This window comes from Lithobates pipiens, unplaced genomic scaffold, assembly GCF_037356315.1.
Source record: "Lithobates pipiens isolate NorthernLeopardFrog02 unplaced genomic scaffold, aLitPip1_a1.2 Scaffold_18, whole genome shotgun sequence".
In the NCBI taxonomy this organism is placed as follows: Eukaryota; Metazoa; Chordata; class Amphibia; order Anura; family Ranidae; genus Lithobates; species Lithobates pipiens.
In genome coordinates this window covers 642,692,856-642,710,913 of record NW_027507758.1, presented here as the reverse complement: position 1 = coordinate 642,710,913, position 18,058 = coordinate 642,692,856, and the positions used below count along the sequence as shown (strand labels likewise).

Here is an 18,058-nt window from a genome sequence, read left to right as displayed (position 1 = left end):
ATGCTCAGAAACAATTTGATGCATGCTCAGAAGCATTGAACTTTCTCAGCTCGTCGTAGTGTTGTACGTCACCACGTTCTCGATGGTCGAAAGTTCAGAGAACTTTTGTGTGACCGTGTGTATGCAAGGCAAGCTTAAAGCTTTGTCTCCCTGCAAAGGTAAAGCATAATGAGCTACAATGCATCGCATCACATCGCATAGTAGCCCATTATGTGTCACTTACCTGACACAGGACCCAGCCATGTCACCGATGTCCCCTGTAGCACAGAGCGTCCTTCTTCCGGGTATCTCTGCTCTGGCCACTCACAGTGCCGGAGCAGCGATGACGTCACTCCTGCGCATGCGCACGGGAGCCACCACTAACAGCATATCGGCGTTAGCAGCGGCAAGCCCAGTGCACCTGCGCGCCGCTGTCTACGGCGCATGCGTTGCAGACAGCGGTGACTGTCTTTTTGTAAATATTTTTTCTGACGGAATTTCTGATCGTGTGTATGGGGAATAAGAGCATCAGAGAAAAAAAATAACTGGATTGAGGGACATTGGGAGGAGGAGCTGTGAGGTCAGTGTGATGTCATAGGACATTTAGACTCTGGATGGAGGGACATTGGGAGGAGCTGCTGTGAGGTCAGTATGATGTCATAGGACATATAGACTCTGGATGGAGGGCCATGGGAGGAGCTGCTGTGAGGTCAGTGTGATGTCATAGGACATATAGACTCTGGATGGAAGGACATTGGGAGGAGGAGCTGTGAGGTCAGTGTGATGTCATAGGATATATAGACTCTGGATGGAGGGCCATGGGAGGAGCTGCTGTGAGGTCAGTGTGATGTCATAGGACATATAGACTCTGGATGGAAGGACATTGGGAGGAGGAGCTGTGAGGTCAGTGTGATGTCATAGGACATATAGACTCTGGATGGAGGGACATTGGGAGGAGGAGCTGTGAGGTCAGTGTGATGTCATAGGACATATAGACTCTGGATGGAGGACATTGGGAGGAGGAGCTGTGAGGTCAGTGTGATGTCATAGGACATATAGACTCTGGGTGGAGGGACATTGGGAGGAGGAGCTGTGAGGTCAGTGTAGAAGAATAGTATGATATGTAGAAAACTGGCAACAACAGTAAACAATACATTGTATAATAAATATATGACCACTACCAAGATAATATACTGCAGGATAAGAACTTAAAGTGATTGAAAAGCTTTGTTTATTTAAAAAAAAGTATGTATGACTCGGCCCGCCCCCAACACCTGTGTGATTTGATTGACAGAAGCAGGAGCCAATGGCTGCGCTGCTATTAGTCTATCCAATGAAGAGCCGAGAACACCGGGCAGAGAGGTACAGGGCATCTCTGCCAAGGGAGCAAACGGGCTTAGGTGAGTAAAACGGGGGTGGGGAGTGGTCAGTGTCAGAAGTTTTTTCACCTAAATGCATAGGATGTGAAACACGAGGGTTTACAACCTCTTTGAGAAGTCTGCTGCTATTAGTCTATCCAATCAAGAGCCGAGAACACCGGGCAGAGAGACAGCACGAGGGGCAAGTTCCAGGGCTCCGGTCACTGCCATAGGATGCATTAAGGTGAAAAAACACGAGGAATTACAACCTCTATAACAGCCATCCTAGAGGACACGGACCACCTCAGAAACAGTATAGAAGGAAAATCTGTATATATAAAATTGGTTAAACCATCCAATGAAGATGAGATGCATCCAATGAACCCTACGTGTTTCGTGGATTTAAAGTGGAGTTCTGCCCCACAATGGAACTTCTGCTTTAAGTGCAGGTGACCCCCTGACATGCCACATTTGGCATGTCATTTTTTTGGGGGGGGAATGGGTACCCTGTTTTAAGGGCACCCAGCTCCCACATCCTCCCCAGATGCCGTGGTGCTTGAAGGAATATCACCAATCCTCCCTCCCTCCCTGCAATCTTCTGGGACATATCACAGGTCACAGAAGATTGCCCCGTCCATTCACAGCACGCAATGTGAAGCCAGACAGGCGCCCACAGGTAGAATGCCGGCGGTGCAGAGAGGAGGGGGAGAGGAGCGAGGCTTCATACGCCGGCATCGCTGGACTGCAGGACAGGCGAGTGTCTGATTATTAAAAGTCAGCAGGTACACTTTTTGTAGCTGCTGACTTTTATATGAACTCCCCTTTAATCCACTCTTCAGGGGCAAATGCATTAAATATCTGTGAAAAAAACACAAATATGTAAAATAGATAATATTGTATAAAACAATCTAGCCAGAATACCTGACAGATGACTACTAACCACAGAGTGGGAAGAGGACTCCTCCCCCGAGGGTACTTACATATCAGATAAATATGAAGTGGTGAAACTACAACAAAGGTGGCGCTCAAGGCGCCTGTCGCGGGAGCCGAGGTACCGGGACCCAAGGAATGGAGAAAGAGCACAAAAGGAACCTCCACAGAAAACAATATCCAGAGGTGATTTGTATAGACTCCAATACTATCATTTAATAAAATGTATTAAGAGAGTGATTGCACTTTTGTAAAAACATGAATGAAGTGGATGGAGACCTCCACTAAGGACAAGCTGGAGGAACAGGTACAAGAAAAGTACAAGAGAGGATTAAATCCATGAAACGCGTAGGGATCATTGGATGCATCTCATCTTCATTGAATGGTTTACCCAATTTTATATATAGAGATTTCCCTTCTATACTGTTTCTGAGGTGGTCCGTGTCATCTAGGATGCCTGTTATGTTCTTATCCTGCAGTATATTATCTTGGTAATCATATATTTATTATACAATGTATTGATTACTGTAATGTATGTGAAGATTTGAAGTACAGAGAATAGTGCAAAGATCGGGATTGCCTCTTCAATTTTTATATATAAATGTATTTATTTGTTTATCCTGATCATTCAACATGAAACAACTCTCTTATTTACAGGCAAAGCAAAGCCTTTAAAGGAGGCAGTTGTCTCAGAAGGAATACATGTCTCTAATGGTGTCACTAGAGTTGGTGTCACCTGGTGCAGCGAAACATGGTGTCAGTCCCCCTTGTGGTGGATGGGATCGGGGTGGTGGATAGAGCCAGAATAGGATCAGGGGAATGAATGAAGCCAGGATGGGATTGGGGTGGGGGGTGGAGCTGGAATGGGATCAATGGAAATGGTTGGAGCTGGGATGGGATTGTGGGAATGGTTGGAGCTGGGATAGGATCGGGGGCAGATATCTGGGCCAACAGGGGTAGGGGCTGGTAGCTGAAGCAGGGCAGGCAGGGTGAAGTCCATGGGCCCTTGGAGGGGGTTGGGAGGGTCTGACCACAGCTCAGCAGCACAGACAATACAGAACTATATGTCCAGGGTGCAGAGAGCAGCACCCAGTCCATACTGACCCATCAGACTCAGCAGTTCTAAGCACCTTCCAGTGAGGTCTGCAGCCATCAGCTCCTCTCTGTGTCCATCATGGAAGGCGACTCTCACCAGACTGACCCCCTTCTTTGTGTTGTGAATTCAGCCAGAGACCTCCCCTCAGATTCAGGTGGTGCCGAGGTGTCTGGCTCTATCCTGACACAATATACAATCATTTATGTGCTTCTTACTGAGGGAGCCTCATGTCCTCCCCCTGTGGGGACCCCGGAACTCACACTCCACATTATACCAATACACTGACTGCGTTATACATTGTATCCCGATTAGAGATTGTCCATTTTATAAAACTAAATACAAACATCCAATACTTCTGACCTTCACTAAAAGGGGGTTACTGGGTGTAAATAGAAAATACGATCTTATTACCTCCTCTGCTACTTCTTCCTGCAACGTCTTCTCTCTACTTCCTTCTGACTCACCTCTCACCCGGAACTTCCTGTCTGTACCCGACATCACTTCCTGTCTTCCATAGAGACTTCCTGTCTGGGTACAAGTGAGATCACCTCCTTGTGGAGATCAGAGGAACTGCAGCCCCAAGAAACGTCTCATAGTGTGAACACGGCCTTGTGCTGTGTGTGTGTGTACTGTATATCCTTCCCCTTTCTCTCCTCCCTAAGTGTGTATGAAGAGGTGGAGCTCTGAGTGTGTATGAAGAGGCAGAGCTCTGAGTGTGTATGAAGAGGAGGAGCTCTGAGTGTGTATGAAGAGGCGGAGCTCTGTGTGTATGAAGAGGTGGCGCTCCTGCTGGAACAGCGGTAGGAGGAGGGGGAGTCTAGGAGGGAGATAACAGAAAGCACAGCAGACTTGCAGGAGTGAGTGAGGAGGATCCGGCTCCTTTGCCATCGGAGGTGAGGAGAGTGTGAAGGATGTTGGTGACTCTGGTAGATGAAAAGCTGGAAGTCATATTGCTCTGGTGAGTGGGGAAGCACCACTTAGGGGGCGCCCTCACCATCACGTGTGTAAGAGGTAGAAGAAGGTATGGCTACACTACAGCTGCCACAGTTTGCGGCACCGAGAACTTTACACCTTATCAACTTTTCATTGATTGGTGGAATTATTTTTTTAAATAAGTTAATTGAAATAGATGCAAAGTGGAAGCAGGGGACTTGCAGAGAACACTATATTGAGCACAAAATATTGTATGATTACATAATTTTTTTCACAGGTTTCTACTTTAATATAGCAGCAAACATTATAAGATTAATGAAGTAGGTGTCAAGTGGAAGCAGTGGATCTGCAGGGAACAGCCTCTTGAGCACAAAGCACTTTATGTTGTATATGAATTTGCACATGGATCAGTTTACTTCATTTATTGATAAACACCATAAGAGCAGTGAAGTAGGTGTAAAGTGGAAGCAGTAGATCTGCAGAGAATATTACTTGAGCCCCTAGCACTTTATATATGAATGTCTCCACATATCTTAGTGTATTTGTGATGATTTATGTGCACACACAATAGGACAGCGCTGTGACACATAATACTCTTCTAGTTGATAAAGGGAACACTTACCTTTGTTACAGTAGCAGTCCGGTATAAGTTATTTCTGTAGGTATTTGAGTTGTTACACATAGCGCAGGTTTTATCCTATTTATATTGGTGACATAATTGCCCAAATCTGGGGATCAGGAGCCATTTCCACCCTTTACTCTCCGCTGGGGATCTTTGCAGGTAGGTACAGTCAGGGGGCGGAGCCTCACCCACCATGAAGGTAAATAAATAAAACAAAGATCGAGCTTGGAAGGTCGTAGCTCGGTGACCTGGGGTCACAGGTAGCTGAAGTCCTACCCCCACCACTGGTGAAAATGTGTGTCTCCTATCATCTATGGTTCTGAAGATATGGGCCTCCTTGTTCAGCCTGTCAGAAGCTACATACAGAGCAGCCAGTATAAATACAAGCCGGCACACTCTGATTGCAGCAGACTGAGAGGATGAGATCACAGAGCATCTCCTCACTTCTTATCAGAGGCACTGAGCTCAATGGACAGCTTGGAGTCTTGGACCAATAGTAAAGTACCATTGGTCTCAGCTGTCCAATAAAAATGCTGCAGTGGAGGCACGCCTCTCACTGCAGAGTCATAGAAGGGGGCGTGTGTAAAAGACAAATGTTCTCTTCGAGCCCCGCCCTCTTATCTAGAAGGAAATAACATGTGTTTATGTGTATAAGATTTACCCACAATCCCCCATGTTTTTCTCACACAGTAAAGAGGGAGAATGAGAATCTTCTGCTGATGAAAAGGTACAAGAGAAATCATATATTTATATGTTATAAGATCATCGTTTATTATTTATCTATTTACCGAGAAATTACTGGTTATAACTTCAAACTTCACTAATTTCTCCGTTAATCCCCCTGATTGAGTACAGAAAATATAATAAAGTACCTTAAAAATAATATATAATAATTATTTGTATATTACTTATGGTAATTAACCCCTTCCCACCCCGCCCAATCCTGACGCTTCTCTCCTACATGTAATAATCATCATTTCTTTGCTAGAAAATTACTCAGAACCCACAAACATTATATATATATATATATATATATATATATATATATATATATATATATATATATATATATATATATATATATATATATATGTTTTATCAGACACCCTGGGGAGTGAAATGGTGGTCGTTGGAACTTTTTATGTCACACGGCATTTGCAATTTTTCAAACAAATTATTTTTGGACAGAAACTGTTTCATGAATAAAAACACAAAAACAAAAGAACACTAAAGTTTACCCGAGTTTTTTGTACAATATGAAAGATGACGTTACGCTGAGAAAATAGATACCAAACATGTCACACTTTAAAATTGCGCACACTTGTGGAATGGCGCCAAACTTCAGTACTTAAAAATCTCCAAAGGTGACGCTTTAAAAATGTTTCCAGGTTACATGTATAGAGTTACAGAGGAGGTCTAGTGCTAGAATTATTGCTCTCGCTCTAATGATGGCGGCGTATGTAACCTGTGTGTATCTGGATCTGATACTATCCAGTCCCTCACCAGACACTCACCTCACTGCACATCCCTGATACACACACAGTACAAGGCTGTGTTCCCACTACAAGACGTTTCTCTGGGCTGCAGTTCCTCTGATCTCCACAAGGTGGTGATCTCACTTCTACCCAGAAAATCTCTATGGAAGACAGGAAGTGATGTCAGATACACACAGGAAGTCTCTATGGAAGACAGGAAGTGATGTTGGCAGATGCAGACAAGACAATCCATGAGGTACAGTACAAAGGAGACGTTGCTGGAAGTGGCAGCAGAGGAGGTAATAAGATCTTATTTTCTATTTACACCCAGTAACCCCCCGTCATGTCCGTCCTCTTCCTCCATAGTCACTGTGATGTCTTTTATCTCCAGCAGATGATGATACACACATATATAGTGTGGAGACCTAGATTAACCCCTTCAGGGGGATCAGTTGATGATGAATATATCTTCCTTCCAAATCTGGCCATACATGGTTCAGTTTTATCGTTCATCCAGCGGGATGAGAGGCAAAAACTGAAGTGATTCCCCCATCCACACATTGGAGGGGGATGGGGGAATCCTCCCCGCTGTACTATTGTATTCTGACAATGGGGGGCGCTCCTCCGCTCTCAGAATACACAGATCAGTGATGAAGCTATTGGCTGCAGCTGCTGATGGAGTGACTTTTATCCGACAGTGACCACACATGGATGGAAATGTGACCGATCCCTGCTGAACCAGCTGAATTTCCATGTCTCTATGGTCACCATAAGTGACTTCCTCCCCTCCCCCTCATCTCCTTCATTATGTAAGTCATGCTGAGATCATCTCCCATTGGCTGAGAAATATTCTCATTTGTCTCTGAGCTCCTTCTTGCTATTCCTCGTCCTGCCTGTTGTTTCCTTGGATTGATTTTCTGTGTAGTGACCCCGGCTTCATCTCTTGGATGCGCTCGTCTGTTGCTTGTCCTGACCTTTATCCTGATTCCTGGATCTCCTCCTCATCTCACACCCAACATAGAGAATGGAATTTGTGATCCAGGAGGCCACATTTTACGAGACTCCCGGACCCCAAGAATCATAGTGAACACTAAACTGTCCAGATTAAATATTTCCCCACTGGGGACCATAGTGCTTAACACCACTTCAGCCCCCGGAAGGATTTACCCCACTTAATGACCAGGCCATTTTTTGCGATTCGGCACTGTGTCACTTTAGCTAACAATTGCACGGTCGTGCGACGTCGCACCCAAACAAAATTGACCTTTTTTCCCCACAAATGGAGCTTTCTTTTGGTGGTATTTGATTACCACTGCATTTTTTTGTGCTTTAAACAAAGAGCGACAATTTTGAAAAAACAAAACTCTTTTTACTTTTTGCTATAATACATATACATCGGGCAGCACAGTGGTGTAGTGGTTAGCACTCTCACCTAGCAGTAAGAAGGGTCGTTGGTTCAAATTCCAACCACGACACTACCTGCCTGGAGTTTGCATGTTCTCCCTGTGCCTGCGTGGGTTTCCTCCCACAATCCAAAGACATGCAGGTAGGTTAATTGGCTTCTGTCCACAATTGGCCCTAGTATATGAATGGGGACCTTGGATTGTGGCTCCTTGAGGACAGGGACTGATGTGAGTGTGCAATGTACAGGGATAGGGACAATTGTAGACACTCACTCAGGTTGAACTGGATGGACTGGTGTCTTTATTCACCCTTACTAACTATGAAACTATATCCCCAAAAAATGTAAAAAACAAATTTATTCATCTGTTTAGGCCGATATGTATTCTTTTACATATTTGTGGTATAAAAAAATGTCAACAGGTGTATATTGATTGGTTTGCTCAAAAGTTATCGCATCTACAAAATAGGGGATAGATTTGGGGACTTTTATTGTTTTTACTACTAATGACAGCATTCTACAATTTTTAACAGGACTGCGACATTGCGGCGGAAAATTCTGACCCGAAATGACACTTTTTAGTGAGCAGTGACGTTATTACATTGATCAGTGCTATAAAAATTTACTGATCAGTGTAAAAATGACAGTGGCAGGCAAGAGGTTAACACTAGGGGGCGATCAAGGGGTTGCATGTGTTCCCTCAGCATGTTCTAACTGTAGGGGGGATGGGCTACCAGTGATATGACAGAGATCAGTGTTCCCGATCACTAGGAACAATAGATCTCTGACATGTCACTAGGCAGAAAGGGAAATGCCTTCTTTACATTCTGCCTGTCTACAAGGCAATCACGGGTCGCTGGCAGAGATCGAATCCACCCGCCCCCCCGGGCACGCTCCCAAAGCGTGCAGGAATGGCGATCCATGCAGGAGAGCAAACCTGCCACCGTATAACTTGGCCGGCGGTTGGCAACTAGTTAAATATATACTGACCTTCATATTACCTCCTGATATCATCATCCCATTATTGTACAACCAATCCAGATAATTCTCTGTTATAAATGCTATCTGTCTACAGGGAAACCTTCATAAATGACGGCACCAATGAGGATGGAGGAGGACCAGAGTCACATGACTGAGAAGATACTAAACCTCACCCTGGAGATCATCTACCTGCTGACCGGAGAGGTGAGGAGGATTCTGGGAGGTGACATGACATCACTCTTATCTCTATTAATAAAACACAGACCTGACCGGAGAGGTGAGGAGGATTCTGGGAGGTGACATGACATCACTCTTATCTCTATTAATAAAACACAGACCGGAGAGGTGAGGAGGATTCTGGGAGGTCACATGACATCACTCTTATCTCTATTAATAAAACACAGACCAGACCGGAGAGGTGAGGAGGATTCTGGGAGGTCACATGACATCACTCTTATCTCTATTAATAAAACACAGACCAGACCGGAGAGGTGAGGAGGATTCTGGGAGGTCACATGACATCACTCTTATCTCTATTAATAAAACACAGACCTGACCGGAGAGGTGAGGAGGATTCTGGGAGGTCACATGACATCACTCTTATCTCTATTAATAAAACACAGACCTGACTGGAGAGGTGAGGAGGATTCTGGGAGGTCACATGACATCACTCTTATCTCTAATAATAAAACACAGACCTGACCGGAGAGGTGAGGAGGATTCTGGGAGGTCACATGACATCACTCTTATCTCTATTAATAAAACACAGACCTGACCAGAGAGGTGAGGAGGATTCTGGGATTCTAACATAGATATTCCTATTGGTTCCTCAATACAGAGATTTCCTGTTGTGAAGTCAGGTGATCATATGACCATCACAGTGCCTCCATGTAACTCCCTAAAACCCGTGAGACACAACATGGAGAAGATTCTAGAAGTCACCAAGAAGATGATGGAGCTGCTGACAGGAGAGGTGAGGAGGATTCTGGGAATTCTGGGACATTATCCAGTAACAGACAAGGGATGTGTCTGGATGGTGACTGTATCATTGTGTGTGTCAGGTTCCTATAAGGTGTCAGGATGTCACTGTCTATTTCTCCATGGAGGAGTGGGAGTATTTAGAAGGACACAAGGATCTCTACAAGGACGTCATGATGGACAATCAGCCGCCCCTCACATCACCGGGTAAGAGGAGACTTTATTGTAAAGGAGAGAGCAGTACGGAGGCTCCACCTAGATCTCCCATCATCCGATAAACACATAGAAACAATGTATTCAGTCAGTGTGTGTGTTTCCTACAGATGGATCCAGTAATGGGAACCCACCAGAGAGATGTCCCCGTCCTCTGTATTCCCGGGATTCCACACAGGAAGGTCACACCATCCCCCACCATCATCAGGTAGATGAGTGACAATTATTGGTAGTTCTGATTTATACAGCATGTGTTTTACAATGAATGTTTTATTATATATTCAGAGTGGAAACCTCGGGGATGATAATATTGATGTTAAAGAAGAGTATAAAGAGGAGGATGAGGAGTATGGAGTGATGGAAGAGTTTTCAGAAGGCCACAAGGATATGATGGAGCCACCAAATACCAGGGACCCACCAGAGAGATGTCCCCGTCCTCTGTATTCCTGGGATTCCACACAGGAAGATCACACCATCCCCCACTGTTACCTCAAGGTTGGTGGGATGGAGCATCTAGAACATGGACTCCTAGAGATGATGTGTGGATTTTCTATGTGATGTCACAATAATAAATCTTCTATCTTACAGATGAAATTCTCTCTCATTTTCTTGGTTTAGAGTGGAGATCCAATGGATATAGAATTTGAGGTGAAATCAGAAGAAGAAGAGAGGTATGTGAGGGATGATCAGCAGTCTATGGAGGAGGATGGAATAACGGGGACATTTATAGAGGAGGACACTCCTACAGAGATCAGCACAGGTGGGTCATTAACACTAAATACATTCCTCCACCCATACTGCTCACTGATTGGTCCAGAGTAGGGCGGGGGCTGGGTGATATCAGCCTGTAATCCCCTGGTCACTTTCCTGAGCTGTGTTCCCCGTCCTGTATTCCTGGATTTCTCTCCGATAATCTTCCTTCTCTGTGCTGCCGACACAATTTATGTATCTAGACTGGATTTATGGAGATTCTGGGGATCAGCTGGCAGCAAAATGTTCATTTTCCCCATAGATGTTACTAGATCTAGGCACCTGGGGTATGTGATTTGGGTCTTCTGCCCCATACCCGGGTATGACAAGATCTCTGACAGAACAATCCCCCAGGATTACTTGTTGTGTTGTCTGCTGGCTGTGCCGGGTGGAGGGATATGTCTGTATAGTCTCAGACCCAAGTCACTGAATGCAGTCTCAGGAGATGGGAGGCAGCGGTGTGGGACCTCTGCAACTTGTCTCATGTAATCATTTCATCTTCCACTGATTACTGAATACCGTATATACTCGAGTATAGGTCGACTCGAATATAAGCCGAGGCCCCTAATTTACCACAAAAAAACTGGGAAAACTTATTGACTCGTGTATAAGCCGAGGGTGAGACATGCAGCAGCTACTGTTACAGCTTAAAAGAGTGGAAGAGGGTCAACAATGCCCATCTGCAGCTGCATACCTCCCTGTGTCCATCCCTGTGTCCGTTGCAGCCTACCTGTGTCCTGTGCATGCCTCCGTGTGCCAATTTGCAGCCTCTGTGTCCTTCTGCAGCCTCTGTGTGCCATTTTGCACCGATCTGCATGTATCAGCATGTCATAAAAACATACAACGGCCATGCCAGGATTCAAAAGCCACACCTCTCATCCTCGTCCGTAGTATGAGGATGAGCGGATGTCCGTGATAGGCGGAACACTGACTGCTGGGAAATTGAGTGTAACGCCTATCACAGACAGGGAGGCGTGGCTTTTGAACAGTGGAATGGCCGCCGTCTGTCTGCACGACACGCTGATCAGGTAGGCAGACGTCGGTGACTCCAGTGTAAGCCGAGGGGGGCACTTTCAGCCTAAAAAAAGAAAATCTCGGCTTATACTCGAGTATATACGGTACCAATATTATGAGTCCTGACCCCTGCACTATATACTCTATGTTGTACATTACATACTCCTGACCCCTGCACTATATACTCTATAGTGTACATTACATCATTCTGATACTATATAGTCCTATCTGTTGTATCTTATACAATATGTTGTACATTACATAGTTCTGACTTCTGCTCTCTCCCCTCCCCCCACTGCTATATATACACATAATATGTATTCTCTTTTGTTACACCCATTTCCTACCAGCTGGACATTATATCGGATGATGTGATTGGAGGACAGACTTTTACATGGTGATAATAATGTGATAACATCCTCACACTTTGGAACCTTAAACAGAAAGTGATAATGAGGGAGGAGTCAATAACCCGATGATGGGGGTCTTCAGGATCAGTCCAGTCTTCATCTTGGTTGTTCTCCCCCCATCCTCACTCTCTGACCTCTGGTGGGGCTCAGCCCCGCTGTTATTCATGACTAAATCATGGACTAAATATGGAAGTGCAGGACTTCTTGTGTTGGGAAGATGGCAATGAGTGATAGAGGGGGAGGGGACACTCGTCCTATAATCCCCTCATCACTGTCACTCCTATAAAAGACAGTTCTCGTTGTTTCCTCCCTCTCTGACTAAGGTCCATGAATAAAGAAATGATCTGGTAGGAGATCAGAGGACCCATTTACTAGTTACCTTGAGGGGGGAATTGTAAGATCCTCAGAGACAAAGCTGCCTGATGTGGGCGGAGTCCTGGTTTAGGGGAACCAATCAGCTGATGTCTAGTAATAATCTTTGTATTTCTATTTTAGTAGATGGACGGGAGATGAGGAAAACCTCAGAGGATTGTCTCACTTTGTCTCCAGACTGTAAAGTAGAAGATGAGGACATCACACAGTATAGTCCAGGAGAAAACCCGACTACCTCAAATGTCCATCCGGCACCACACAGTGTAGATGGACCATCGTATTCCTCTTATCCTGAGGAACCTCAGACTGTGAGGGACGGTGCCGTCCTTCCAACAGAGAAGAGCTTTTCCTGTACTGAGTGCGGGAAGTGTTTCCGTTATAAATCTTATCTTAATAGGCATAAAAGATCTCACATAGGGGAGAAGCCATATTCCTGTCCTGAGTGTGGGAAATGTTTTTCAGAGAAGTTCCATCTTTCCAGACATCAGAGATCTCACACGGGGGAGACGCCCTATTCCTGTCCTGAGTGTGGAAAGTGCTTTATACATAAATCAGAGCTTGTCAAACATCAGCGATCTCACACAGGGGAAAAGCCTTATTTCTGTCCTGAGTGCGGGAAATGTTTTTCACAGAAGTACAATCTTTACAGACATCAGAGATCTCACACAGGGGAGAAGCCATATTCCTGTCCTGAGTGTGGGAAGTGCTTTATACATAAATCAGAGCTTGTCAAACATCAGCGATCTCACACAGGGGAGAAGCCGTATTTCTGTCCTGAGTGCGGGAAATGTTTTTCACAAATGTCCTATCTTTCCATACATCAGCGATCACACACGGGGGAGAAGCCGCATTCCTGTCCTGAGTGCTGGAAATGTTTTTCAGAGAAGTCCAGTCTTTATACACATCAGCGATCTCACACAGGGGAGAAGCCGCATTCCTGTCCTGAGTGTGGGAAATGTTTTTCAGAGAAGTCCAGTCTTTCCAGACATCAGAGATCTCACACGGGGGAGACGCCATATTCCTGTCCTGAGTGTGGGAAGTGCTTTATACATAAATCAGAGCTTGTCAAACATCAGCGATCTCACACAGGGGAAAAGCCGTATTTCTGTCCTGAGTGCGGGAAATGTTTTTCACAGAAGTACAATCTTTACAGACATCAGAGATCTCACACGGGGAGAAGCCATATTCCTGAGTGAGGGAATTGCTCCTCACTGAAGTCCTGTCTTCCTGTACATCAGGGATCCCACACAACCCTCGAGGTGAATTAGTGCCTTGAGTGTGGGAAATGTCTTCTATATGAATGTTGCTGGACATCACAGCTCTCATGTGGGGAAGAAGCACCCCCTGATATACACCTCAGATATACTCCATCATGCCCAGTCATGTCTGTGAATGGCGGAGTTATACAATGCCTCATGGGACGTGTAATTCCACAACAGCTGGAGAGCCGTAGTTTGAAGATTCCTGGCATGATGGGAATTGTACTTCCTGAACAACTGGAGGGCCGTAGTTTGAAGACCTCTGCCCTAGCCAATATAGGATGGGAAAGAAAAGACACATTTGGCAGATTCCATGATTCACCGCACTTTAACTTCACAAAGAAGCTGATAACACCGACTGTTCCGAATAAAGAAGAACGAGCATAAAGTACATCTCATTTAAAATGATGAGCAAAAGTCTTGCAAGAACTCCAGCTAGCGGACCTGCATATGTCTTCAACCAGGACTTTTGCCAGGGATGCCCATGAGGCTCCCATCCCTCTAGTGGAGTGAGTTCTTATACACTGCGGAGGAGCAAGGCCTTGTTGTGTGTAAACCAAGGAAATAACCTTTGTGATCCAGGTAGCCAGAACTCTTGATGAAGCTGCCTCCCCTTTCCTAGGTCTGCAAGGGAAGATAAATCGTCTCTCAGACTTACGTGTCTGCTGAGCCCACTGTAGATATATTGACTAGACATGTGCAATTCCTTTAGTTCCCAATTCCTTTTTAAAGTATTTTGACAAATCCGTTAATTCTGAAATTTCCGAACTTCTGAATTTTTCAAATTACGAACTTCTGAATGTCAAATTTCCGAATTTTACATGTTTGGATTTCCGAAATACGAATATCCGAATTTTGAATTTCAGAATTTAGAATTTTCGAATTCTGAATTTTCAGAATTCAGAAATTCAAAAATTAGAAAATCCGAAAATCTGAAAAAAGAAAGGAAAATCTGTAAAATTCGAAAAAAAATAACTATTGAATTATTTCCTTTCAAATTTGGCTGTTTTTGAATGTAATGAATACAAATGTTTCTGAAATACCGAATTATCTGAAATAACGAATGCCGCATATAAACGAATGGAACATAACAATATAATAATAATAAATAATAATAAAGCATTTTTATTATTATTATTTATTAATAATTTGTTTCATTCCATTTGTTTAGATGTGGAATTCGTTATTTTGGATAATTCGTAACTTCAGATAAATTTGTATTCGTTACATTCACAAACAGACAAATTTGAAAGGAAATTCCAATACCTATAATTTAATAGTTATTATATCAAATTTTACTGATTTTCTTTCTTTTTTTAGGATTTTCAAATTTTTGCATTTCCAAATTTTCAAATTCCAGAAATCCCGAAAATTTGAATTTCGGAAATTTTGAAATCCAAATTTTCGAATTTACAAAAAAAGAATGAAATGAAAACGAACACATTTGTTGTCAGTGCACACGTCTAATATTGACATTAGGCTGACCATGTCCAGTGGTCTTAGATCTAGATGGTTTGTCTGTTCCGGTGGCTGTGTGAAACAAGGTAGCACCACCTCCCGGTCTATGTGAAATTTTGAGATGACTTTAGTGGCCAGGCCCGATGAGGGACACAGGATCGCCCTATCTGGATAAATGATGCAAAATGTCTCTGCAGGATAGGGCAGCCGACTCTGACACCCTCCTGGCTCTTGTAATGGCTGTAAGAAAGACTCATTTGATTGTTAAAAACCAGAGTGGACCCGACTTAGTGGGACCAAAGGGGGGCTGCAATAGGGATTTTAGTACCGTGTCTAAGTCCCAGGTTGGAAAAAATGTACAGGACAATTGTGATAAAAGGAGAAGATTGTATGCCCACATCCATGAATACAGACCACTGGACCAAACCAACTTCTTAGTGGGATTTTGAAGGGCATAAACACCATAAACAACAACTGCATGTATAAAATATCCACAAAGCTTTATTATAACTAATTAAAATGATACAAAGTATAAAATAGTCGATGTGATTACAAAACAATTGTTGATGAATGTGAGCGGATAATCATATGATTCCGTCAGCCAGCTCATTAAGGGGACAGATTGGGGGAGGGTAACATCTGTCCCCTTAATCAGGTGGCTGACAGAATCGTATGGTTCACGATTCGCTTCCCTTTGCGATTTGCACCAATGTGGACCTTCAGAAGATGAACATTAGAAGATGCACATTAGTGCAAATCACGAAGGGTAGGGTCCTATAGCGTGAATGTCAGGCCACCACAACATTGTACCAGGTGGCGGCATATGATGTGAGGTAATCGGTCATCCATTTTATTTGTTTTAGTTGTTTTTATGCATTTGGACTTTATCCTGATGTTGTAACTGTATGTCCAAGTATTGCAATAAATACTACACTATGGAGCACCTTTTTTGTTTATTTCTCATGGTACTTTGGGTCATATAAATGGAGCTGAAGGCTGGTGAGCGGTGACTGCACACTCATTTCTATGTATTGTCACTACACTCACCTGGGTGCGATTATCGCTTCTATTTTGCAGTATTACACTATATTCCTTTATTTTATGGATTTACGATTGGAGTCCTAAATATGGAGGATTACTAAGAAGAAACATCTGTCCCCCGAGGGCGATGCTGTTTATGCGTGTTCCCTGCACTTTATGGAGCAGTCAATATTTCTGGTAATCTCTGATCTTATATCCCAATAAGACACGGGTTGGGAACGCATTTAGTAGTACAAAGTCCATGGTGATTATCAAAAATACTCTATACAGTATAAATGTAACCTTCTCTATAGAATGGGCTCTCCAACCAGAGGTGTCATAATACCAACCGCCAAACCTTATGGTAAAATCCACACAGATATGGTGGATGGCTATATCCTTCAGGAAGAATCATCCAAACTGTAATAATGAGGCTATCTGGGTTTACCAGAATCTTGGAACAGCATAGTCCTTGGGTCCACTGGGCTGGCCAGAACACCACTAGTACAAAGAGTACCCCCACTGACCACCAATGCTGGGCTGGAGTTATACTTTATTCTCACTGACACCAACATTGGGGCTTATTTTATCTCACTGACACCAACATTGGGGCTTATTTTATCTCACTGACACCAACAATGGGTTTTATTTTCCTACTGACACCAATGATGGAGATTATTTTATCTCACTGAAACCAATGACGGGGCATATTATATTTTACTGAAGCCAAAGATTGGCTTTTATCTCCAATGATGAGACTTTTTTTCTATCCCATGGATGTGCCGGGCAGTGATACACACATTCAGATCCCTGTCTGCCAGATACAATCATTTCCACACACTGACAATAATCTGCATTAGGGAGGAGCTCCGAGTCTGAACAGAAGATCGGATGAACTCTGGCTCCTCCCACATTCTTCTGAACATCGAATGTTTACAGTATTTGATGTGGACAAATGTGACGGCTTCTGGCTGTCACTGGTTGCTAGGGAAGCAACGGCTGCCTGCAACAGCTGTGTCCTTAGCAACTGCCGACTTCACCCCGCCCATACCTTTACGTGGCTATGTAGGGAAATGGGTGGGGTCTAGATCATGACATCATTGTCTGAATATGACCATATTTGGGGAATGATGTCACCACTATCCCCGCCCCTTCCTTTATATAGCTGATGACAGCTCAGGACACTATCAGTCAGCAAGTGTTACCGTCAGATATTGCCCCTGTGTGGCAGGTCATGGGGGTTATTGGGGGGTCAATGGGGGGGTTGGCGTCATGATTGATGATGGATTTACAATAAGAGACTTTTTGTTTTTTAAATAAAGGACATCGGGTGTCTTTATTGCTTTTTTTAATGAATGTACACCAAATGCATTCATATGGGGGGACTGGGCACTTCCAGATTCTGATAAGCCCCCCAGACCCCCACAGCCACTAGACCAGAGTTGTGAGGATGAGGCCCTTGTCCTTATTAACATAGGGACAAGGTGCTTTACTATAAGGAGTCCCCCCAGGGAAGCCCCCCATGTTGAGGGCACATGGCCTGGTATGGTTCAGAAGAAGGGGGTGGAGCCACATGCTTGCCCCTCCCCTTTTCCTGGGCAGCCAGGCTACATGCTTGGATTATGGATCTGGTATGGGGGCATACGTATTTTCTGGGGGTCACCTACATTTTTTGTTTGAGTCCCTCCTTAGATTCCATCTTACACTCAGAGGGTCTGGTATGTATTTAGGGGTCTCTATACATTTTTTTAATTCTTGCTGTAAGATGGGCTACAGAAAAACTGACCTTTACAAAGAAAAATGAATCA

The 18,058-nt window shown here is 44.1% G+C and overlaps 5 protein-coding genes across 8 annotated transcripts in view; 4 read left to right on the top strand and 1 right to left on the bottom strand.

Annotated features, from left to right (window-relative positions):
• Positions 1-3,876, bottom strand: part of LOC143989591 (uncharacterized) — a 129,394-nt gene extending 125,518 nt beyond the window's left edge. For 3 of the 4 annotated variants that reach the window (XM_077489794.1, XM_077489796.1, XM_077489795.1), the window contains exon 1: positions 3,775-3,845. Coding sequence is in view for 1 of the 4 variants with exons in the window: in XM_077489797.1 (XP_077345923.1) it covers positions 3,775-3,861 (87 nt within the window). In the remaining 3 variants the exon portion in view is untranslated. Of the gene's footprint in view, positions 1-3,774 lie in introns of all 4 variants that reach the window. The other variant, XM_077489797.1, reaches the window with a different exon arrangement.
• Positions 1-18,058, top strand: part of LOC143989636 (uncharacterized) — a 353,768-nt gene that overhangs the window by 66,390 nt on the left and 269,320 nt on the right. The window lies entirely within an intron of this gene.
• The window catches only part of LOC143989712 (uncharacterized), a 111,602-nt gene continuing 99,706 nt past the window's right edge, over positions 6,163-18,058 (top strand). Inside the window, exon 1 of the mRNA XM_077489986.1 lies at positions 6,163-6,692. Coding sequence (XP_077346112.1) covers positions 6,627-6,692 — 66 coding nt within the window. The 5' untranslated portion in view covers positions 6,163-6,626. The remainder of the gene's footprint in view (positions 6,693-18,058) is intronic.
• LOC143989726 (uncharacterized) overlaps positions 8,869-18,058 on the top strand; it is a 71,034-nt gene continuing 61,844 nt past the window's right edge. Inside the window, exon 1 of the mRNA XM_077489999.1 lies at positions 8,869-8,980. The gene's annotated coding sequence lies outside the window, so the exon portion shown is untranslated. The remainder of the gene's footprint in view (positions 8,981-18,058) is intronic.
• LOC143989860 (uncharacterized) lies at positions 9,796-10,797 on the top strand. Its single transcript, XM_077490137.1, has 4 exons — positions 9,796-9,961; positions 10,078-10,175; positions 10,253-10,462; positions 10,586-10,797. The coding sequence occupies exons 1-4, from the start codon at positions 9,877-9,879 to the stop codon at positions 10,787-10,789; spliced, it is 597 nt and encodes a 198-aa protein (XP_077346263.1). The 5' UTR covers positions 9,796-9,876; the 3' UTR covers positions 10,790-10,797.

Coding starts and splice junctions, on each gene's coding strand:
- LOC143989860 (XM_077490137.1), top strand. CDS start 9,877: ATGGAGGAGTGGGAGTATTTAGAAGGACACAAGGATCTCTACAAGGAC. Junction 10,176..10,252: donor CCATCCCCCACCATCATCAG/GTAGATGAGTGA, acceptor TTATATATTCAG/AGTGGAAACCTCGGGGATGA. Junction 10,463..10,585: donor TCCCCCACTGTTACCTCAAG/GTTGGTGGGATG, acceptor TTCTTGGTTTAG/AGTGGAGATCCAATGGATAT.